The sequence below is a fragment of the Lepus europaeus genome, chromosome 10 (genome assembly GCF_033115175.1).
Source record: "Lepus europaeus isolate LE1 chromosome 10, mLepTim1.pri, whole genome shotgun sequence".
Taxonomy (NCBI): domain Eukaryota; kingdom Metazoa; phylum Chordata; class Mammalia; order Lagomorpha; family Leporidae; genus Lepus; species Lepus europaeus.
The window spans coordinates 9,300,434-9,323,177 of NC_084836.1; the positions used below are offsets into that span (position 1 = coordinate 9,300,434).

The 22,744-nt window shown below is 66.0% G+C and overlaps 2 protein-coding genes across 2 annotated transcripts; both read right to left on the reverse strand.

Annotated features, from left to right (window-relative positions):
* Window positions 1-201: 201 nt before the first annotated feature.
* Window positions 202-5,609, reverse strand: PDXP (pyridoxal phosphatase). The gene is made up of 2 exons (XM_062201964.1): window positions 5,024-5,609; window positions 202-2,482 (listed from the first exon to the last, which is right to left on the reverse strand). The coding sequence occupies exons 1-2, from the start codon at window positions 5,607-5,609 to the stop codon at window positions 2,166-2,168; spliced, it is 903 nt and encodes a 300-aa protein (XP_062057948.1). The 3' UTR covers window positions 202-2,165.
* A 2,856-nt stretch (window positions 5,610-8,465) lies between these two features.
* Window positions 8,466-18,344, reverse strand: SH3BP1 (SH3 domain binding protein 1). Its single transcript, XM_062201965.1, has 18 exons — window positions 18,215-18,344; window positions 17,100-17,142; window positions 16,751-16,855; window positions 15,911-15,987; window positions 15,580-15,691; window positions 15,430-15,506; window positions 14,970-15,114; window positions 14,182-14,250; window positions 13,989-14,079; window positions 13,547-13,692; window positions 12,978-13,089; window positions 12,727-12,808; window positions 12,561-12,641; window positions 12,188-12,304; window positions 11,199-11,296; window positions 10,784-10,955; window positions 9,757-9,851; window positions 8,466-8,958 (listed from the first exon to the last, which is right to left on the reverse strand). Exons 1-18 carry the CDS (start codon window positions 18,271-18,273, stop codon window positions 8,552-8,554), a joined length of 2,088 nt encoding a protein of 695 aa, XP_062057949.1. The 5' UTR covers window positions 18,274-18,344; the 3' UTR covers window positions 8,466-8,551.
* Between the last annotated feature and the right edge of the window lie 4,400 nt (window positions 18,345-22,744).

Genomic DNA, 22,744 nt, shown 5'->3' on the forward strand with positions numbered 1-22,744 from the left:
AAAAAAAAAGTGTAAATACAGGGGCAGGCATTAGGCACAGCCCGTAAGCCCACGCGCATCCTGCGTGGGTGCCGGCTCCACTCCCTGCTAACCCACACCCCGGAAGGCAGCAGGTGAGCTCGTGTTCTGGGTGCCGCCACGCACGTGCAACGCAGTCCCCAGCTTCAGCCTGACCCAGCCTCGGCTTCTGTGGAGCAGAACATCACCCTCTCAAACACGTGAGTACGTGAGCCTTTGTTCTTCCAGATTTGCTTTATTTACTTCGAAAGGAAGAGTCACTGAGAGAGAGATCTTCCATCTGCTGGCTCACTCCCCAGAGGACTGCCCACAGGCAGGACCAGGCTGAAGCCAGGAGCTTCATCCGGGTCTCCCGCACGGGTGCAGGGGCCCAAGCACTTGTGCTGTCCTCCACCGCTCTCCCAGGCACATCAGCAGGGAGCTGGACTGGATGTGGAGCAGCCGGGATTCGAACCGGCGTCGGTGCAGTAAACGGTGGTCACAGCGCCAGTCCCAAAATACACAAATCTCAAAACAAATCGACAGCCCAGCAAGGAGCTTGTGCAAGCTCAAGGAGCCCAGGAGTCAGCGCCCGGCTGGAGCTGTGGCTGCGCTCCCCCGCGGCAGCACCCGCAGCGTGACAGATGCCTTCAAGAGCCCTCCCCCAGCTCCCCGTCTCCCCAGAGGGGGCCGCAGCCTCCCGGTCACCAGCGCCAGTTCAGATTCGGTGTGACTGCACCTTCCAGCCGAGAGCCTGGGCTGTTAGCGCCGTCGCTGAGCCCAGCTCCTCAGCTGTCCAGCGGGACAGGCGTGACGATCCTGCTGACTCCTCTGTCCCTATGCAGACTCTGCGAGGGGCTGGCGCTGTGGCACAGGGGGTTCAGCCGCCCCCATCAGGGTGCAGGTTCGGGTCCCGGCTGCTCCACTTCCGGTCCGGCTCCCTGCTAACACGCCTGGAAGGCAGCGGAGGATGGCCCACGTGCTTGGGCGCCTGCCATACGTGTGGGAGACCCGGAAGGAGCTCCAGGATTCTGATTTCAGCCTGGCCTCTCTGATACTCTGCCTTCCAAATAACTAATCTTAAAATCAATAAAGTACTATCGAGCCAAGGCGTGACTTGGCCTGGGATGCGTCCCCTCCTGAGGGGTGGACAGGGCCCCTGCCCAGGCACAGACTCAACCGCACACGGACACGCCCACTCGTACTTTATTAAGTACGGAGGACCGGCTACAGCTGAGGCAGGGTGGCGGACATGGCCCCTCCCCACCCCCACCGTCACGGGCACACAAGAATAAATAAATAGCTGGGTGTGGGCACAGGGGAGAGGTGGCACAGCCAACACTGACCACGTGGGGGACACACAACGGCCCCCTTCGGAGCCGCGGCCACCATGAACACTGGACGGTACCACAGCCAGGAGGGGTCGGGGCTCCCGGCCGCAGCAGTGCCACAGCGCGGAGTCACGGTCTGTGGGAGAGGGCGGTCTGCCCACGGCAGAGATCCGGACCCCTGGCTGGTCCAGACCTGGACTGTCAAGAGGCCATGGTCTCTCGGGCTTCCAGACTATTCTATCCTGGATCTGAGGCCAGTGGTGCCCTGATAGGGGCACCCAGGGCGTAGGACATGCAAACGTGGGTGACTGTCACCTGGCTTTCTGATTGGCTCCAGGACAGGAGAGGGTGGTGTCCCTAGGCCCCTGACTGGTCAGTTCAGGAGCTATCATCAGGGAGTCACTTGGCCTTGGATTGGTCCACGGGCCACAGTAACGGGCTGTGGCTACCCAGATGTCTGCTCTGACGGTCAGAGGCCAGGGTGGGGGGCAGGCAGGACGCCCCACGACCCAGGGTGGGGGCGGGGGCCAGGTGCTCAGGGTAGGGGACTCTTGAGCTGGCCTCAGGGCCCTGAGTTCCAGGAGGGAAGGTGCCAGGGCAGGAATTAAGGCCACCTGCCTGGACCCACCGGGACAGGCAGCTCCTGGGAGAGCAGAGTGCCCAGCCACTGCTGGGAGGCGGGCACGAGGCCTCAGACCTCCCCTGGGTCCCCGCCCCACCAAGGTCAAAAACGGGCCAGGGAGTGGATGGCGTTCAACGCTTCACACAACTCGGGCCCCACGGCTCTAAGGACTGGGGATGGGGGAGGGGTGGGGCCGAGGCCACAGGGGGGCGGGCTCAGTCCTCCAACCCCTCCATCAGGTCCGCAATGCTCTCCACGTAGTAGTGGGGCACGAGGTCGTGCTGGCCGGCCGCCAGGTAGGCCTGAGCCTCCTCCAGGCGCGAGACGCCCGTGAGCGTGAGCACGGTGGTCATGCCGCAGCGGTGGCCGAAGAGGATGTCGGTCTCCAGGCGGTCACCCACCATGAGCGTGCGGGCGGGGTCCACGTGGAAGTGCTCTGTGATGCACTCGAACATGTAGGGGCTGGGCTTGCCCACCACCACGGCCTGGCGGCCCGAGGCCGTCTCCACGGCGGCGGCCAGGCTCCCGGCACCTGTGGGGAGACAGGGACTCGGGTCAGCAGGGGCCAGCGGAGGCGCCGCAGTGAGCCAGGCCTGCGCCTGCTCTTAGGGCCGTGGGCAGGAGGCAGGCGCTGCACCGGCGGCTGGCGCTGCGGCTCCGTCTGCACGGGGCCTGCGCAGGCTGCTTGGCCTCGGGTGCCTCAGCTTCCTCATCTCCGACCCGGGGATCCCGACGGCGCTTGGTTCCCAAGGGGGTGCTGCTCCTCGTAACCAGCCTGGCTCGTCAGTCCCGCCTGAGGGTCCCTCTTCTGCCTGGCAGCTGTGTGCCTTCAGGCAAGCCCCTCAACCTCTCTGTTTCCCTGGACTTGCTACAAAGGGGGGATCCAGGAAAGAGCCCCCCACCCCAAAGAGGGGCACCCCAGGAGCAAGCGCAGTCCTGGTCGTGGCTGCCGCCGTCCCTCCTCCTCTTGGAAGCGTGCAGGGCTCAGAGAGCCCCTACCCCAACCCCGTGCTGCTCCGCAGGGAAATGGTCCTGGGAATTCCCACGGGAGGCGGAAGCCCCTCCCCCCCAGGCGTCTGCAGTGGCCATCCTAAGCCACACCTCGGCGGGGACCAGCGGGGGGGGGGGCTGTGGGCTGTTCAGGGCCGTCTCCCGGCCAGGGCACCGCGGGCCCCTGCGCCATCACCGTCTGCCTTCCCTGTCCCTGAGCCATCGGGGAGGGCGGGGCACCTTCTCAACTCCCAGGCTGTGCTGGGTGCCCCTGGGAGCCCAGGTCACAGACGAGGACGTTGAGGCTCGGGGCCCCTAAGGAACTGCCGAGGCGGCACAGCCTCCCAAGGGGCAGCAAAGCCTGGGCGGGACGCGGTCCTGTGCCACCATGGCTTCCGCTTTCAGAGGGCAGAGCGATTCGCACTCGCGGATTCCGTGCGCTGCAGGGTGAAGGCAACTACTCCCGGCCCCAGGCACAACCACGAGCTGCGTCCAGATGCCGCAGGCTTTCGGAGCCCCCACTTGCTCGTCCAGCCAAGCGCGGTCGCAGTGCGAGCCGACCCTTCCCGGCCGCCGTGGCAAGCAGCAAGGCTGTCCCCGCCACCGACCGCCCGTGGGTGCCACGAGACCTGGGCACGGGCAACGCCCCCACCCGGGAAGTGCACATGGACGTCTGACCTGCAGCTTGCCTGCTTTTCACCAGGTGGGGAGGAAAAGCCATTGCCCCTGGGTTAGAGAATCCTCCAGGGTGCGGGGCCTCGGGCAGTGGCTCACCCCGCCCCACCAGGATGGAGCCGGGCGCTCTGCTCACTGCCCAGGATCTCCCGCGGCCCAGCTCCAGACCCTGGGTTCCAAGTAGCAGCACGAGGAAGACCCCAGCCCGGGCGCTGCTGTCTTTCCTCCTGGCTCCCGTCTGGCACCCGAGGCTGGCGCAGTCCTCCCCAGAGTGGCCGTCTGCACTCAGCGCTACTGCGGGGCAGCACGGGGAGCCGGGACTTCAGAGCTGCCCCGCTCACCTGTGCGCAGCTAAGCCTGGGCCTCGCCCTCCAGGGCGAGCGGGCACAGCCAGGTGGGCACAGGGACCCCAGGCGCCCGGGAGGTAGGCGTGGGCAGGCCGGGCCCCCCACCGTCCTGCCTGAGCCTTCCAGAGAAAAACACACCTTTCACACTGTGGCCCTGGGCAGGCGGGCGCTGAGCCGACCTGGGGCGGTCACCTAAGCGGATCTGTCTTGGTCAGGGCCAGCACAGGCCGGCAACTACAGGTTCTCTCCCTCCGTCCCCACTGGACGTCTGTCTTCTCCCCGATTATCCACATACCCTGCAACAGGCTTCCTCCAGGAAGCCTTCCCAGATTCCCTCGCCGCAAGGCTCTCCTCTCCTTCCACCTCCACGCCACACTGCCCTCCCCCCACGACTGGGTGCGGATGACCAGGGCAGTGGGCAGGAGACAGGGAGTGACAGGGATCTGTCCTGCCCGGAACCCTCCGAGGAGCAGGGGCCTCCCCAGGATGACAGCAGGGGCCGGGGGCGGATGACAGCTGAACCCCCGAGCAGCTCCTTTCCTGTCTCTTGGTCTCAGTTTCTTTATCTGAGAAATGGGACAATAATGTCCATCTTCCGGTTAATTCGGAAGCCGAGCAAGAACAGACACCAAGGTGCTTCTCCCAGGCTCTCACACGTGAGCACCTACTATGCGCCATGCACTCAGCCGTCCACGGTCTCCTGGGCTGGAAGGAGCAGGGGTGAGCGTTCCCATTTTACACCCGGGCGGGCATGCCTGCAGGTTACGTAACTCAGCGGGATTGCACGGCCTGGAGCTGGAACTGGGACTCAGGTCAGTCCTACTCCTCCAGCCTCCGCACATTTGCCACATCCCCCCTGGGGGGGGAGGCTCCCACCCTCCAACCCCACCCGGTGGTGGGCGGGGCAGAGCCAGGAGTCCTGGGGCGGGGGCGGGGACCTCACTCCACCTCTTCTCCCTGAGCCACGATGGGCCTCGGCTTCCCCACGGCGGCGATGGGAGCGGCCGCCCGCGTCTCGCCCCTCGCGTCGCGCCTACTCCCCGCCGCCGCCGCGCGCTCACCGGGGGTCCGGCTGCCGTCGCTGAGCGGGTGCCAAGGGTCGCGATCCGTGGCCACGAGCAGGCAGTCGGGGTCGCGCAGGTGCGCGCACGCCTGGCTCAGCGTGGCGAAGGAGAAGCGCTCGTCGTAGCCCACCAGCACGGCGCGCACTCGCGCGGCCGCCGGGTCGCCCGCGCCCGGGTCCTCGCCCGGGTCCCCCGCCAGGCGCAGCCCCGCGGCGCGCAGCTCGGCGCGCAGCCCCTCGCCGCCCAGCACGAACACGGCGCCCGCGGCCCCCGGCGGCCCGGGCAGGCGCTGGCGCAGCAGGCGCGCGGCGCACAGCGCGGAGCTGAAGAGCTGCTCGGCCCGCAGCCCCCCGAAGCCGAGGCGCGCGAAGCGCTGGGCCAGCTCGGGCCGCGCGCGCCGGCTGTTGTTGCTCACGAACAGGGCGGCCTTGCCGGCCCGCGCCAGCCGCTCCACCAGCTCGGGGGCGCCCGGCACGGCGCGCTCGCCGTTCCACAGCACCCCGTCGCAGTCGAACAGGACCCCCTGCGCCTGGCCCAGCACGTCGCGCAGGGCCGCGCCGCGCAGCCGCTCGCAGCGCGCCATGCAGCCGGCCGGCCGCTCGCACGCACGCCCGCGCCGCTCGGCCTCCGCGGGCACGGCGCGCTCGCCCCGGCCCGTCCCCTGCGGCTGCCCAATCGGCGCGCCGGAAGGGCCAGGGGGCGGGGTCACGGCCTGGCCCGTAGCCAATAGGGGCGAGCGTCTCGGAGGCGGCGAACACACGCCGCTCGGGGCAAAGGGAAGGGAGGCGGCCAATGAAGAACCGGGTTGGCCCTTCGCCCCGCCCCCTACCGCCACGGGGCCAGTCGCCGACGAATGTTAACTCTGGCTAACGGCGTTCGGAGGCGGGAGGCTGGGAGATGACGCTCTTCTGAACCAATAAGGAGCTAGGAATAGAAAAGGCGGAGCAAGTCAGCCGCGTTCCCCAGCCAATCAGAAGCTTGGGAGAGCTGGTTGCTAGGAGGAAGAGATGCTGCGGGAGATGTCTTTTGGTTAAACCTCATTGTCCTCCGAGCCGTGGCCGGTGCAGCTGCGAAGTCCTGAGGAATGCGTGCGTGCGATGCGGCGGGAGGCGCGTTCGGGCGCTGGGCCCCGTGGTCTAGGCCCCGTGGCTCTCCACGCTGGCTGGGGCTCTTAGATTTTTCTTATGTGATTTCCATTTTCGTGCACTTAATTCCACTATTCTATTAATTTTTTATAACTTTTTTTTTTTTTGAAAGAGAGAGATGGGGAGAGAGATCTGGTCACTCCCCAGTGCTGGGGCTGGGCCAGAGGGAAGCCAGGAGTCTGGAACTCCAGCAGCGTCGCCCACGTGGGTGGCAGGGGCTCAGCACTGGGGCGGCCCTCTGGTGCCTCCCAGGGCGCGTCAGCAGGAAGCAGGGGTGGAACTCTGATACGGGGTGCGGAGCTCCAAGCCGGGGCTTAGCCTGCTGCACCCCAAGGCTCGCCCTAGCATGGACCTTTGGTTGTTCACTGCGATGGCTTTTGACAAACGCTGTGCTGTGGGAGCCCGCGTTGTGGCACACGGGTTCAGCCGCCGTGTGCAGTGCTGGCCTCCCGTATCGGGTCCCTGTTTCAGCCCCAGGGTCTCCACTTCCAGTCCGGGTGCGTTCCTGCAAAGGCACCTGGGAGAGCGGCCATCGATGGCCTCAGTGCTTGGGTCACCCACATGAGAGCCCAGCCCAGCTGCTGCGCCACTTGGAGAGTGGACCAGCAGATGGAGGCGCGCGCGCTCTCTCTCCTCTATCGCTCTTTCAAATAATAGGAGTCAGTGCTATGGCATAGTGGGTAAAGCCACCGCCTGCATTATGCAATGCAGAAGATGGCCCAAGTCCTTGGGCCCCTGCACCTGCATGGGAGATCTGGAAGAGGCTTCTGGCTCCTGGCTTTGGATCCACGCAGCTCCGGCCATTGTGGCCATTTGGGGAGTGAACCGGCAGATGGAAGACCTCTCTCTCTGTCTCTCTGCCTTTGCCTGTCTGTAACTCTTTCAAACAAATAAATAAATCTTTATTTAAAAACCCACTCATGTGGGGAGGGCATTATGATGCAGGGGGCTAAGCTGCCACTTGGGACACCCACCTGCATCCCCTGTCAGGGCACCAGTTCAAGTCCCAGCTGCTCCACTTCCCACCCAACTTCCTGCTAATTTACCTGGGGTCAGTAGATAATAGCCAAGGCCTTGGGGCTCAGCCATCCACATGGAGTTCCTGGCCCCTGGCTTCAGCCTGACCCAGGCCACCTGGGGAGTGACCCAGCGGGTACAAGATGTGTGTCGCTCTGCTTTTCAAGTTGGTGAAAATTAACAAGCATGAAAATGCACCCCTGATGTGTGGCAGGAGCCCAGAGCTTCTGATGTAATTGTTTAGAGTGGGCCCTGGGGATCACTGGGTTGGTTTGGTTGTTAATTACAGGGAATCCACTATGAGGTCAGGGTGGACAAGAACCGGGCTCACCAGCCAATAGCCCAGGGCCTCTGGTGTGGTGGCCCAGCCACCCGGGGCCTGACCGTGGGAATGGGGTGCTGACATGGAGGAAACCGTCTCCCAGGTCCGTTAGCAGGGAGTGAAGCAGCCGGGTCTCGAACCAGCGTTCCAGGATGGGATGCTGGCGTTGCAGGCACGAGGGCCCCTGCCCTGGCCTTTGCCTGGGTCATCTCCTCGGCCTGGAATGTCCCTGCTTTTCAACTTTGTCACTGAAGGCTGGCACCCCCCTCTGCATCAGTCAGAGTGAGGTGGCCCACCCCTAAGTGGGACCCCAGTGCCATGACAGGTCGGGTCTCTGGTCTGTGTCCAGAGCTCCTCGGGTGTCCAGCGGAGTCTGGGAGCTGGCCCAGGGCCTCAGGGGAGCTGTGGACACAGCAGCCCTGCTCCTCGGGGGGCCCTCCTGCCTTCTCCCGGGTGGGGGGACAGCAGCGGCCAGCGCGTATTCAGAGAGGTGGTGCTTGGCGTGTAGAGGAGTGTCTCGTACGACCCTCGGAGCTGCACCTCTGCTGGCCCCGCTCACCGGCGCCAGGGTGCCCGGCCTCAGCAGACCTGGGTCCCAATCCCAGGCCCGTGCCTCGCCCGCTACGACCCTGGCACCTTGGCAAGCCACGCCGTTCTGGGCGAGACGGGCAGGGGCGCCGCCTCCCTGGGAGGAGACGGGATGGTGCTGCGTGCGGCACCGAGATAGGAGGCCGCGTCCCTCCCCTGGAGGCAAGTGGCTTCAGAAGTGCAAAGAAAGTGAAACGACCCCTTGGCAGCTGCTCCAGTTTGGTCCAAAATAATTTATTGCTCAGCCTTACAAAAAATACATCGGCAAGAGAAAAATAAAAATCCCCCGGGAGCAGGCAAGCCTCTCCTTCTTTCTCGTGGCTCCCCTGGGCCCCTGCCAGAGGGGGAGTTGGCGGGGGGTCCCCCAAGCCCCCTCCCGCCCTGGGGGCCGACCCAGCGGGCACCGAGGCACTTGTGGGCAAAGGCTGCAGGTGGGGAGGAGGGGACGGCCCCTCAGTCGGTCTCTGAAGCAAGGCTCCGGGGCCGGGGCTGAGGCGGCACAGCCTGGGGAGGGGGGGTCCCAGCGACAGCCTCCGGGGCCCCTCCCTCCTCTCCGGTTCCCTCCTCTCCGCTGAGAGAGACCGGGCTGTGCGGGCTATGCACGGCTGGCCCCGGGGAGGCGGGGCTGGGGGAGGCCGGGGAACGCCGGCTGTGACGCCGGGCGGGCAGGGGGGGCACTGGGGGCAGCGGGGGCGGTACCGTGGGGGCCCGGAGGTTGCTGCCAACCAGGCGGCGGGGCAGAGCTCGGGGGGTCCCGGGGCTGCCAGAGCCAGAGGGCAGAGGTGGAGCTGGAGAGGAAGAGCGGGCGCTGGCAACCTGGGGGGGCGGCATGGTGGGCCGGGCGGGCGCGGGGCGCTTGGCTGTGGGGCAAGGAATGGGAGGGAGGTTACGCATCCCTGTCATGCAAGCTCCACCCACATGCTCGTCCCACCCCAGGGCCTTTGCACTTGCTGGTCTCCCTTCATGCCTGTCTCCTGGAAGGCCCCAAGACCACCCTAGAAGAGACCCCACCCTATGGCCAGCCCTGCTACTGACCCATCCTCCAGTTTTACTCTCTTCACATGGTTTTCTGTGCTCAGAACGGACCTTGTCGGTTTCTACTTTCCTGTTCACTGTCCACCTCCCTCACCAGCACAGACACCGAGTGAGGCTGGGGGCTGCCGGCCGCCACTGCACCGGGCAGGGAGTGGGTGTCTGCCCACACAGTGTCCCTGCTGACACTTGGGTCTGTTCTCCTCTGAGAAGCCCACCAGGACTGCCCCCACCCAGCTCTCCCAGGTCCCACTGCACAGTTTCAATGTCACGAGGCAGCCACAGTGCCCTAGGAGGCTCCAGGTCTCCCTACCCTGACCACCTGGCCTCTCCCTAGCCCACCGAAAATCCTCACCCTTAGACCTCGGGCCGCTGTCGCCCAGGCTCCCCTGGACTAACCCTGCGGGAGCTCCGTGCAGGCCACAGCCAGCTGAGCACAGCCATCGTGTGCCCCCTCCGGCAGCTGAGACAGGGACGCCACAGTCCCAGGTCCCGCCAGAGAACGTGAGCCAGGCAGCAAAACCCGGGCTTCGTCCCCCGGTTCCTGGCCTCCCCTGGCTGGCTGAACACTCCGCGGGGCCGGGGTACCATCCCCCCGGCCCACCCCGCACTCCCCCCCGACTCACTCCTCCGAGCCGTATCCTCTGCCGGGACAGCTGTCTCTGGGGGGCTTCTGCTGACCTTGGGGGAGGCTGGTCTGGGGGGCGCGTCCAGGTCTGTCCTGTTGCGGTGGGGGAGGTAGGAGGCAGGCAAGGTCACCTCCCCGGAAGCTGCCTGTGACCTTGGGGAGGCTCCCGGCTGCCAGGCGGAGTCTGAGCTGTCCCATAGCTTGCTCCCCGCCACCTGTGGCTCCGTCTGGGACCCGCCTCCAACCAGGCCCCCCAGGGAAGACGCTTCCGGCACTGGCCAGGTTTGCATACTGCGCCACTAAGGAGCTCGTGGTCCCTGTGGGGCTGGGAGGGCACCCCCACTGCCTGCAATGGCTCCCTGTGATCTCACTGACGGGATGAAGCAGCGAGCAGGTGAGCCTCCCTTCCCGCACAGCGGCCGCGGCTGCCTGCCGCCCCACTTCTACTCTGCAGCGCGAGCTCTGTGCGTCTGAGCTTCATGGCTCTGGCCAGGGCAGCCTGCAGGACGCTGGACACTTGCTTGGTACAGAGGCCACAGGACCCCCAGAAGTCCTTCCGGGTTCAAAGGCTAGAAGGTTTTTACAAATTCCACAGTGGCCACCTCTCTGGTTCCCTAAGTTCCCAGGGCCTGCAAAAGTGCCTGGTGCGCAGTAGGTGCTCAACAAACAGGCTAACTGCGTGGAGTCCGCAACCTGCCCACTCCTGACTGGCAGGCCTGGTGTTTGGATAAATGGAATGGCACAGCCTGCCCTTGGTATCCACTGAGGACTGCGCTCTGTGCGGACGCCAAAATCCGCCACAGTGCAGTCGCTTCTCGATTACTTAGGACACCTGTCACCAGGCAAGGCTACCTACACGGCAGTTACGCTCCACTGTTCAGGGACTAAGTGGGAAGGAAAAAACACGTGGTCGACCACAGGACCAACTTAATTACATCCCCTAATCCACTGCTCCAAGCTGACTTGGGGCCTGGGGCCGGACACCGGCAGGGCCAGCAGAGGGGCGAGTCCCACCCAGTCCTCACCTTTCTCTGGAGGTCACCGCGGCTGGGGCTGGAACTGGAGCTGGAGCTGGAGCCAGGGTGGCGGCCGGGACGGGCCCGGCGGTGGGTGGCAGCTCCCCCGAGGCCGGCCTGGCCCCGACCTTGTCCGGTGGGGCGAGGGCCGAGAAGAGGCCCGACACATTGAAGTTGACGTCTGTAGGCGGAGAAGCAAGTCTTCCACTCAGGTCTGCCAGCCCCCGGCCGAAGCCCCTGTGCCCGTCAGGGCCCCCTCCCCACTCCCCTGCAGTCGGCTGGGCTGCACTTTGAAACCGAGGCTCAGAGTGGAGATGCAGCTCCGTCCAGGCTTCACTGTGTGTCCACGGGGCTGCTGGGCCGGGGGCTGGGCGCAGGGGGCACAGAGGTGGGCAGGGGCTGGGCACGCAGGCAGGAGCCTCACCTCCAGGGAACAGAGTGTCCGCGCTCTGGATCAGAGCCTCGACCACACCCACCACCTGGATGGAAGACACCGAAGCCGCGTCCAGCTGGGCCTGGTCCCTGGCACAAGGGAGACAAAGTCACCTGCCTGGCTGAGTTGCGTGACCCCAGCTCTGTCTCGCCTGGCGCTGGGCACCAGGGGCCTGGGGACCAATCACATGGAGTACCAGGCTCTAGAAGGCTCATAGATCACAGGTCAGAGGCACGTGTGTGGCTCACGCGGCCCATGCTCCCCTTCCTCCACCCACGACAGACATCACTAGTTAATCACCGACCCTTTTCCAAGGTGTATTTGGATCTACACAGCCTCCCAGGGCAACCACACTGAGGAGGAGATGGAATCTTTGTGCCGTCTGTGGCCCGGTGAGTGCTAACAACCTCCCCGCATCACAGCACTTTCTGGTCTCAAAGCACTTCCCGGGGAGGTGCCACTGGGGATGGCCACAGCCCGCACCCTGGGAGGCAGTGGGTGACGGCTCCGGTGGCTGGGTCCCTGCGAGCTCCTGGCTCCCAGCTTCGGCCTGGCCCAGTCCTGGCTGTTGCAGGCATTTGGGGAGTGAACCAGCAGATGGGAGTTCTCCCTCTCTCTTCCTCTCTGCCTTTCAAATTACTTCAGCAATAAATACGCAAGCAGATGATCTCACGCACTGTCTCCTGGTTCCCTCTCATTCCCAGCCCCTCAAAGCTTATGTAAATCCCCCCAAGTTACAGACGAGCAAGTGGAGGTTTGGGGAGTGCCTTCCCCGGGCCCATCTCTGGAAGGAGGTGGGTGGGGGCCAGTCTCACGCCCCCAGCCATTACCCAGAATGCCCAAGGCCCGAGCCCTGGGGGTGCCAGTCCCACCACATGTTCCCGACGGCAATTCTGGCAACAGCAGCTGCTCGACCCAGGCCCCCAGTGGGGAAGCCGCGAGTGGGGGGCTCCCTCCCGCCGCCACCCCGCGGCCCTCACCCTTCCTTCTCAGGCGGCCACAGCAGGTTGGGCCCCAGCACGATGGCGATGTTGCTGGGCGTCATCTTGTTCACCTCCTGCTCCTCGGCCAGCCGCGCCAGAAACTTCATCAGGTACCTGGCGGCGGGAGGGGGGCTGAAGCCAGGGGGAGGGCGCCCCTGGGGTCCGGGCATTTCCCAAGAGGGGGAAGCTGCCAACAAGGGTGGCGCCCAAGCTGTTAACGGTGACGTCCGTGGAGCCACTTGGCGGGCTGGGCTGGGCGCCCTCCGGCCACCCAGGCCGAGGTGGCAGGTGGCTCCAAGGGTCCCAGGGGCTGCCTGTCCCGCGTCAGCATGTCACAAGACACGGCTCAGGCCGCAGCGGCAGGGCTCACCTGAGGTTGTTGAGGTTGTCATGGGGCAGGCGGCCGCACACCTCCCGCAGGGCCTCCAGCCGCGCGCCCGGCTCCTTCAGGCTGGGGGGCAGAGAGAGCAGGTGAGCCAGCCCCGGCCAGGCCCTGGCATCTCCTGCTTCCCACTCTCCCTTCCCCGTGGCCTCACCTCGCTGCCCTCATCCAATCGTCATAGAGGTCAAAGGTCATCAGGGGCTCTGGCAGCTCCCGAAGGTAGGACTTGAGGGCACCTGCCGTGGGGGTGGGGCGGGTCATATGGAAGCGCCCAGGTCTGAGTTTCTCTGGGTCATGGGTGTTTTGGGGAAAGTGAGGGTTTTGTCCCGGCCCGGGGAGCGGGGAGTTCACGGGAGTCCTTTTGGGCAGCTGTGCCCTGCCCCCCTACCCCCCAGCATCGGGCACCTGCCACCGCGTGGGGGTCGGAACAGAACTCCTCCAGGCTGCCCGGGTCTGAAGCCATGGTCTGCTTGAGCCGCTTCAGCACGGAGGCCCCGGCGGCCAGCCGGAAGAGGCCCTGAGTGTGAGAGGACAGGAGGGGGTCATGGGGGGCGCGAGGCTCAGCAGCGCCCCCAGTCTGTGGGCGCCCTCAACTCCCAAGGTCCAGCAGAACTTGGGGCAAAGGGCGGGGGCTGGGGAGGATGGCGGGACACGGTGGGGAGGAAGGGGCCTGGGCTCTGTCCTGGCCTCAGGAGGCGAGCCAGGGGACAGGCAGGGGCCAGCGCGCAGCAGCCACGGCTCGGGTTCTCACGAGCCACTCGGGCCGGTTTCCCTCGGCCTCTGTCCTGCCTTATAAAGCAGAGCCCTGAGGTCAGTGGGGTCACTAAGCGGAGCCAGGAATGCAAAGGGCCCACAGCGTGGTGCCTGGCCCAGCTGGGCACGGTCCAGGGCAGGGGGGCAGGGTCGGCTCAACACCAGGAGGCCATGCCTTCTGCTGGGACAGGGCACAGCACGAGGGCCCCAGGGGGCCCCACCTCCTCCTTCATGCCCTCTGAGAGCAGCATCAGGACGCAGGCCTCGATGGGCAGGGCGATGTCGCGGCCCAGCTCCTGCAGGTGCGTCCCCAGCGACACCCCATACACCCTGGAGAAGGGGGCGGCCGTCATCGAGGGGGAGGGGTCTGCAGGGACGAGACAGATCAGAGGCCCGGGGCCGCCCACCCCAGACGGACGCACACTCTCCCCCGCACCCCACCCCCGCGTCTGCCCGCCTCCCAGAGCCTGCCCTAGGCCTGGCCGCCATCTCCCCGCTCCACCTCCCAGCTCTGGCTCTGGTCCTGCTCCCTTGCTCCCCTCACCCACACAGCCGCAGAAGCGACCTCGCCATCAAAGTCACACCCAGGCCTCCCCCACTCCCAGCTCCTTCTCAGCTCCCAGGGGCGGGGAAGGGGCAGGGCTGGGGCGGGGCCACCCCCACCTGCTTGGCTGTGGTTCTCCCTCAGCTCAGACAGGGCTGTGTCCAGTGAGCTCAGCGACCTGCGGTGGTAATCAGCTTGAATCTCCAGGAGCTGTGGGGACAAAGGGCCACCCCCAGGGGCAGTGAGGACAGCTGTGGCCCCGTCCTCCCTGCCGCCCCGGGGCTCGGGCACCTGGCGTGGTCCTGGGGTCACCTGAATGAAGTAGTTGGCATAGGAGTCCTCCTTGGTGGCAAAGTGGTACAGGTCAGCCAGGTACTCGTCCTTGGGGACAGAGCAGGGGGAAGCCCACCCAGTGAATGGGGGGGGGCGGCAGGGGTCCGTGACCCACCCCAGGCCACACAGCTGCACTTGGGGTCCCAGCCAGCTGGCTGCCCTCAGCCGAGGTTTGTGCTTGGGACCGGCTCAAGAACCCCCCCTGCAGCTCCTGGGGGGCTTCAGCCTCTCAGCCCCATCTCTGTGTCTCTGCCTCCTTAGCACAGCGCCCCATCGCTCGCCGTCTGTTCACTCGTGCACTCCTCAAATGCACCCGAGTCCAGTGAACAGACTGCGCACCTGCCTCCCGGGGGGCATGGCCGCGGCATAGACAGAGGCGGCTGTGCAAGGCATGTAGGCAGAGATTGTGCATGTGGTATAGACAGAGGCGGCTGTGCCCGTGGTATAGACAGAGGCAGTTCCAAGGTCAGGGCCAAGTATGTAGACCCTGGAGCCTGGCTGCCAGGGTTCAAACCCCAGCTCTGCTGCCCCCCAGCTCAGCAGCCTTGAGCAAGTCACGTCACCTCTCTGAGCCCGTTTCTGCCCCCCGAGACAGGGACAGAACCCATCCCCGCCCCTCACCCCCCCACACACCCTCACCCCCAGGGAACCCGCCCCTGCACCCTCACCCCCCAGGGAACCCGCCCCTGCACCCTCACCCACCCCGCACCCTCACCCCCCAGAGAACCCCCCGCACCCTCACCCCCCAGGGAGCCCTCCGTGCCCACCTTGCACTGCTGCACCCTCCTCTTCAGCTCCTCCTCCTCCTCCTTCAGCGTCTCCACCTTGTTGGCCGCCGTGGTGTGGCTGTGGCTGCTCGGGCCACCGCCCAGCCCTTGACTGCTACCTGAGTTCTTGGCTGCCTGGCTGAGCCTGGGGAAGACCCCGAGGTGGGGCGGTCACCAGCTTGTCCAGCGGGGGCTGCAGACCTCAGAGCTCCCTGGCCACAGGTGCGCTCCCTGGTGGCGCCTTTGGTAACTACAGCCATCCAGGGATCTGGTGGGGACTGTTTACGGCTCCCCTAAGCTTTGGGGTCGCCACAGCTGTCACGTGCATGTACCGGCACCACACGTGCTCCTGTGGGCCCTGCAGTATCCTCTCCCTGTGGCGAGGGCCTCCAGCTCCGTGGCCAGCCCTGTGGCCAGCTCTGGTGCGGCCCCGCCCCCGCCCCGGCGGCTGAGCTCGCACCTGCTCTTGAGGGCGTTCCAGTCGGACACGAGCTTCTGCAGGCTCTTCTTGTGCTTGAGGATGGCCGGCAGCTCCTCCTGGGGCGGATGGGGGTGCTCAGTGGGCAGGAGGAGGGGGCGCGAGGGGCTGTGGGCGCGGGGGCTCAGTCACCTCACTCAGCCTGCTGAGTGGCTGCAGGACATCCCTCTCCAGCGTCATCTCAAACTCGGCCAAGATGCGGGCCAGCTGGTTCTGGATGGCACAGCTCATCTCCAAGGCTTTCCTGGGGACGGAGCGCCCAGTGGGCCCAGGCTCGCCGGGCCCCGCGTCCCATCTGCAAACGCTTAGGGGGCACCCCTCCCAGCTCTCCTCCAATCCCACTAGACCCAACGCCCTCCCAGGCCTGGCCACCCTCCCTGACCCCCACACTGTCACTGTCCCCAATGCGACCGTCCCCCCACCCGAGGGGCCCCCTCCCAGCCCGACTGCGTCATGAGCTCACCCCATGCTGGAGTCAGGGTCCAGCTCCTTGAAGCTCTCGGCCATCGTGGTGGACAAAGCCATGAGGGGAAGTTTTTTCTGCGGGGGGCAGGGCAGGTGGCCGTGAGCCTGACAGGCGGACCCCCAGCCTCCTGTCCGAGCCATTGGGTCAGCCCCTGGGACAGGGGACGAGGGAGCCCAGGAGGGCCACAGCCACAGACGAATCACTGTTTGACCCCAGACACGGTGGCAAGGAGAGGACCATGTTCAGAGCCCCTGCCCGTCTGGTCCCCTTTCCCCGCCCAGAGCCACTTGACTGGACAAGGAGGAGGGGCCGAGTTCTCCCAGGCTGGCACAGGGCATGGAGCCTGCTCAGGTCACAGGGCTGGAGGAGCCTGGCTCACACCCTCCGCGGCCGCCCACGGTGTCCTGGTCACACGGAGTCCCACACATACGCTCCCCCTACCCCCCTGAAGGCATGGGAGCCCTAGCTTTGGGGTCGGAGCAGGTAACTCGACGTGAGTCCCCACTTCCTCCTCTAGAGTCTTGCCAGCACTCAGCGTGGCCAGGCATCCGTGTGTCTTAGGGACGGCCTAGCCGGAATCAGCGAGCATCCCTCAAGATCCAGCCCTAATGCCACTTCCTTCAGGAAGCCCTCGTGGGCTGCCCCACGGAGCGAGGGCAGACTGCAGAGGGCGGGGATCGGGATCCGTGCAGAAGGAAGCAGCGTCAGGAAAGGCATGGGGAAGACACAGGGCCTTGGGACAGGGCAGCCGCCAGGCCCTCGGTGCCAGCGGCTCCCACTGGCAGGGAAGCCCCGGGGCCCCCTCGGAGCTCAGCCCCTCCCCGCTGGGACCCTCACCACTCTCTTGTCCATGTCCGCCCCACTCTGGCCTTGCAAACACGCCTGCAGCCGTTTGTGCACATTGTGGGCAGCACGCTTGGCGGGCTCCAGCCGCTGCTCCACCTGGGGGTGTGTGGGGGGAGGCAGGGATGGAGGATTATGGGAGGCTGTTGTGCCACCACATCCCCACCCCCAGCCGCAACCAGGAGCTGGAGCCACCTTCGGTTCCCTCCTCCTGGGGATCTGGTGGCCAGCAGAGCTTGGGGAATGACTCAACCTGGGTCCCCAGCTGGTGTCCCCGCCCTGCCCTGGCTCTGACAGCCTGCGTGGGCCTGTCTTCCCACCCGCTGCTGGCCCAGGCACGTACCTGCAGCAGGTCCTCGCCCAGGAACTCGGCCGTCTCCGGCGTGCTGCGGGAGAGCTTTAGCTCAGCACCCCCACCCCCCAGTTTTGGAAGCCCCCTGCCTCCCCCTGCCCCCCAGCTGCTGCAGGGCCTCTCCCAGGTGGGCCCACCCTGGGTGGCCCAGCAGCCTCATCCCAGTCGGAGCACATTCCAGGGGCAGCACATTCCACAGGGCGGCAGGGCCTTCCTCCACCCAGGGCTGTGTCCTCACCGGGCTGGGCAGGGGGTGGCTCTCCTCTGCCCACCCCTCACATCAGCCCCCCAAGAAGAAGTGCCAGAGCTGACGCCTGGGCTGTCACAGGGACTCTGCAGAGCAGCTGCAGGCAGGAGTGCCCTGGGCGGGCCCTGGGCCCCTGCTGTGTCCCCAGCAGGCACCGGGGCCCAGGGCAAGGTGCACACGGGGGTCTGTGCTGGCGGGAGGCCACAGCAGGTCCGGGGACACCCAGCCCCTGCCCTGGCCCACAGAATGGGGAACTCTGGAGGCTGGGGGAAGAGCAGTGGCGGCGACAGGCCCTCAGCACCTCCCCAGACTTCCGGCCTCCCCTCCACCAGCTCAGGGGCCGGAGGTGAGAACCCGGGGACCTGAGCGTGTTTTCCACCTGAGCCTCGAAAAGCAGAAGCAGCCTCCGGGCTGGGGCGGGGGAGGGGGCACGGCGAGGAGGCCCCTCCTCCCGCCAGGCCAGGCCCCTGCCTCCTCCCCTCCCCCAAGGGCTGGGGCCCCCGCGTCCACCCCTCCCCTTCCTCCAGCCGGCAGAGGGGCTTCGCTGTCCCCACTGTCCTAGCCGACCAGGGAGGCCGGGGAGGCTCCCGGAGGCAGAGCGGACCCAGCGCCCTGGGCCGGCCTCTTCTGCCCAGGGAGCCCCTCCCGTCCGGCGTGGGGGCGCCCCTTCCCGCAAAGGCCAGTCCGCTCCTCCTGGGAGGTGGGGTGGCTCCGGGGAGAGGGAACGAGAGCAGGACTCAGGCCGGCCACAGCGCTGCCCAGCCGCCCCCACACCCCCGCCTCCCCCGCCACACGCGCCCCTCGACGCCCCTTCGGGTCCCGCGGCGGGGAGTGGGCGCCGCCGGGGGCTGGCACTCACCGTCCCAAGCTGCCCGTCTGGGCCAGCTGCCGCATGCGGTGCAGCTGCCGCTTCATCATCTTGGGGGCGGCGGCGGGTGTGGGTCGCGCTCCGGGGGTCGAGGGCCCGGGCAGCCCCCAGCCCAGCCTGCCTGGCCGCCGCGCCGCTCGCTTCCTGGGCCGCGGGCTCGCTCGCCGCTGCCGCCGCCGCCGCCGCCGGCTGCCTCCTCCCCCACTCGCGGCTCCGCCCCGGTCCCCAGGTCACTCCTCTCTCGGAGTTCGCCTCCTCGCTCCCCCCAGGCTTCCGGGCCCCCCGCCGCCCGCCCGCCGCCCGTCCACAGGTGGTGCTGGCGCGCGCGCCCGGCTGGCGGCCGGGAGCAGGTGAGCCGGCTCTGGCCGCCGCCTGCCGCCCGCGGGGCCCCGGGCAGAAGGGACCTTTGCCCCCGTCTTAAAGGGTAAAGAGGGCCTCGTGCTTAGGAGAGACAGGTCTTTGGGACCAGCGCTGGCCTGTCTGGGAGCTTGGGCACCCGCGGGATCCTGGGCCGGCCGCCTCCAGCTACTGTCCTGGCTGACCCTCAGCATGGACCAGAGAGCCCACCCACTCCTGCAGCCTCCCAGCTCCAGGCTTCTGCTCCCCGGCCTCCTTTCTGGCGGGAGCCTGCACCAGACCCCGCCCCTGCAGCCCCCACACCTGTGGGCCCAGCGGGGACAGTCTCCTCCCCTTGCAGAGCCCTGCCTCTCCCTTTCTGTCGGGGAGGGGGGGCTCAGCCCCATCCTTCCTCCCTGAAAGGCAACCAAGTGGGTGCTGCTGCCCGCAGGGAGCAGGGGCTGACTTGGGCCCTCCCCCCAAACAGAGCTAGGTATGCAGTAGGCGCTGCATAACTGCTTGTGCCCCAGGTGCCCCCCCGGGGGGAAACCACTGGAGCACCTACTGTGTGCTGCTGCCCCGAATGGGCCCTTTGGACCCCTCTGTATTCCCAGTGCCCGGCACAGGGCTGGCAGCCCCCCCAGTCCCTGAGGGGAGACTTGAATAGGCCACTGGGTGAGAGCAGCTGATTAGGGAACCAGCTGGAAGCCCACCTGGTGGAGGAGGCCCTGCAGGAAGCTGGGAGGGGCCAGCGTGAGAAGCTGCAATGCCAGGGAAGGGCCCTCTCCCACCTCCCCTTTCCCGCAGGAGACCCCGGCCGGGAGGGGGGGTCCAGAAAGAAGGCAGGGCTTGGGAAATGAGAGAAACGCCAGCGCCCTGGGGTCTTCCTTGTTTGTTAAGATTTGTTTACTTGAACATCGGAGTTACAGAGAGAGAGGGAGAGAGATTTTTCCATCCACCGGTTTACTCCCTGAATGGTCAAGACCAAGCCAAGCCAAAGCCAGGAGCCAGGAACTTCATCTGGGTCTCCCGCGTGGCTGGCGGGGGCCCAAGCACCTGAGCCATCCTCCACTGGTTTTCTTCTTCTTTTAAATATTTGTGTATTTATTTATTATTTGAAAGAGTTACACACAGAGAGGAGAGATAGAGAGAGAGAGGGAGAGACAGAGAGAGAGGTCTTCCATCTGCTGGTTCACTCCCCAAATGGCCACAACAGCCAGAGCTCCGCTGATCTGAAGCCAGGAGCCAGGAGCTTCTTCTGGGTCTCCCACGCAGGTGCAGGGGCCCAAGGACTTGGGCCATCTTCTGCTTTCCCAAGCCACAGCCAAGAGCTGGAGCGGAAGTGGAGCAGCCGGGACTCAAACCGGCGCCCCTATGGATGCTGGCACTGCAGGCGGAGGCTTTACCTGCTGTCACAGCACCAGCCCCTCCTCCATTGCTTTTCCCAGGCGCATTAGCAGGGAGCTGGATCAGAAGTGGAGCAGCTGGGACTCAAACTGGTGCCCATATGGCTTTACCCACTATGCCAAAAGGCCAGCCCCTAGACCTGGCTCCTTAAAGTGGTGAGCTGGAGCTTGGAACGTGTGGGTTCAGTCCTGGCCTCTCCACCTTCCCCACCGGTCAATCCCCAAACTTCCAGGTGGCTCAGTTTCCCTGGCCCTGCAATGGGCACAACCTACCGAGCGCAGCGAGAGGACACTGGAGACGCCAGGCACCGGCCCTCCTGCCCCTCCGAGTCTCTGGACTTCACTGTGCCCTCCCCTTCTTCTGGCCCACGCTGGGCGCGGGCCGTGTGGGTCCCCCAGCTGCTCTGAAGGTCCCGGAGGCCAGACTTGGACCCGTGCCCCCCCCCCCCCGGCTTGTCCAGGCTGAATTCTGGAGCTCTGGTCCAGGATGGGATCCATCTCTGGGGCTGTCGCAGCAGCAGCCATGGAAGGGCTGGAGCCCCATGACCAGGCCCCCCCCCGGCTCTGAGCTCCCCTCCAGCCAGACCCAGGAGTCCTGGGCAGGAGACGCGCCCAGCTCTCCTGGGCGTGACCTGGGTGGGGCTGCTGTGTGACTTGGCTGGGGACTGGGGACAGGTCAGGGCCTTTGCTGCTCAGGCCGGAGGTTGGATCCCAGCTATAATGCGAATCTGGAGGACTCAGGAGTTGCAGGCAGCTGGTGCTGGGATCCTGGCGTTTTAGAACTGTGTGTGCAGACGGGGGACGTGAGCGGTCACCCGCCGAGCCTCCCGGGGCCCTTCCTCCAGGGCCTCCTGCCTGGGGCTCAGCTGGCTCTCGGTGAACCCCCTGGGCCCCCCGCACTGGGCCGTGGTCTGGGGAGCGGACAGTCACAGCAGGTGACGGCACCATCAATGGACGCTCAGCTGCACCCTGCAGGCAGCTAGGACGGGGCCGACGGGTGCGGATGGACGCAGCCGGCAGGGTCAGTCTCTCGTGAGCTGGGTGGCCTGGGATGATCCAGCTCATCTCTCGGAGACCCAGTGTCTCCTGTGTGAAGTGGAAATACAGCAGTAACTAGCTCAGTCCTTGGAAACGTGCCTGGCAGGGCCGGCGCTGTGGCATAATGGATAAAGCCGCTGCTTGCAGCGCCGGCATCCCATATAGGCACCGGTTCAAGTCCTGGCTGCTCCACTTCTGGTCCGGCTCCCTGCTAATGCACCTGGGAAAGCAGCAGACAGTCCAAGTGCTTGGGCCCCTGCATCCGCGTGGGAGACCAGCATGGAGTGCCTGGCCTCTGGCTTCAGCCTGGGCTGTCCCTGGCCACGTGGCCATTCGGGGAATGAACCAGCAGATGAAAGCTAGCGCAGTCTCTCACTCTGTAACTCTGCCTTTCAAATAAACACTTTTTTAAAAAAGAAGAGGACAGTGCCTGGCAGTGTTTACCATCATTATTCAGTCTACCAGGTCAGGATGGAAAACCTCTTCACCCCAGTTCTGCCTCTGTGACCCCCTAATGTGCTCAGCTGCCATGGACCATGCAACTTATTGTCACGTGCCCTGGTACACCTTGCAGTGAGGCGGTGTCATTGCCCCATTTATTGGGGGGGTGGTGCAGAGAGCGAGCTCGCCTATCTGCCGGGTCACTCTCCGAACACCCTCAATGGCCGGGGCCGGGGCTGGGGCTCAGCCAGCCGGAGGCTGGAAGCGAGAATGCAATCCGGGTGTTGGGACACTGAGGTAGGAACTCAACCGCTGGAGCCACTGCTGCGGCCTCCCAGGGTCTGCATCTCCCGACGGGAGGTGGCGCACCGACCAGCATCCTAACTGCTGGGCTGAATGCCTGCCGGGCCCGTTCCAGGCTCCCGCCTGAGGTGGCTGGCCGGCCAGCTGGCTGCTACAGGTTGACTGGGAAAGCCCATGGGGCCCACAAAAGCCCACAGCTGGTCTCCTGGTGAGCCCAAGCGCCCTGCCTGGAAACTCCGGCAGTGATGGCCCTTGGCCAGCCCCAACCTCTGTGGCTGCATCAAGGGGCCCAGTGACCTCAGATTTGCCTGGGAAGACCTGTGACACTCTGGGTAGTGCCTGCTGGTGAAGCCGGAGTGGGATGTGGGCAGCGTGGCCAGCGACCAGTGGCCAAGGCGGTGTAGCAAAAACAGCCCGTTTTAGACACAGGGACGAACTGTGTGCTTGTGGCCGCGTCGGGGCTGCCCGCTGAGTGGTGCCCCCCACCCCTCCCACACGTGCTTTCTGCAGCTCTGGGAACTGACTTTCCCCTCCCCAAGCTACAGGGACTTTCCAGGGAGCCCCGGGGCCGTGTACCCCTAACCACAGCCCCTGAGGAGGGCGGGCTGGGCTGACGGAGCCGTGGGTGGGGGTGGGGGGCTCTGGAGGCAGGGGCAATGTGATCCCATAGTGGACACCTGCTCTGGAGCCTGTCCTGAGTCGCGAGGCCTCTACTCGAGCAGTAAGGGAACCAGAGACTGCAGGTAGCACCGTGGCATGAGGCAGGCCTGGGGCTGGCATCCCTGGTCCACCTTTGCTGGGCCTGCGCCCTGCCAGGAGGCACACAGAGAAGGCGGGTAGGGGACATCAGGAGACCAGGCGGGGGCTGGCTGCCCGGGCCGGCGGGGCCTCTCCAGCTCTCTTGGCTGCTGTGTGCCCGTGAGCAGCATGTGCTGTGGTTGCGAAGACAGAACGAACTTCCACCTCTGCAAGTGGCAGTGTGGCTTTGCGATGTGGG

Coding starts and splice junctions, on each gene's coding strand:
- SH3BP1 (XM_062201965.1), bottom strand. CDS start 18,273: ATGATGAAGCGGCAGCTGCACCGCATGCGGCAGCTGGCCCAGACGGGC. Junction 14,251..14,969: donor GGAGGGTGCAGCAGTGCAAG/GTGGGCACGGAG, acceptor TCTGTCCCCAAG/GACGAGTACCTGGCTGACCT. Junction 8,959..9,756: donor AGAGGATACGGCTCGGAGGA/GTGAGTCGGGGG, acceptor CTTGCCCCACAG/CCAAGCGCCCCGCGCCCGCC.
- PDXP (XM_062201964.1), bottom strand. CDS start 5,609: ATGGCGCGCTGCGAGCGGCTGCGCGGCGCGGCCCTGCGCGACGTGCTG. Junction 2,483..5,023: donor CGACGGCAGCCGGACCCCCG/GTGAGCGCGCGG, acceptor GTCTCCCCACAG/GTGCCGGGAGCCTGGCCGCC.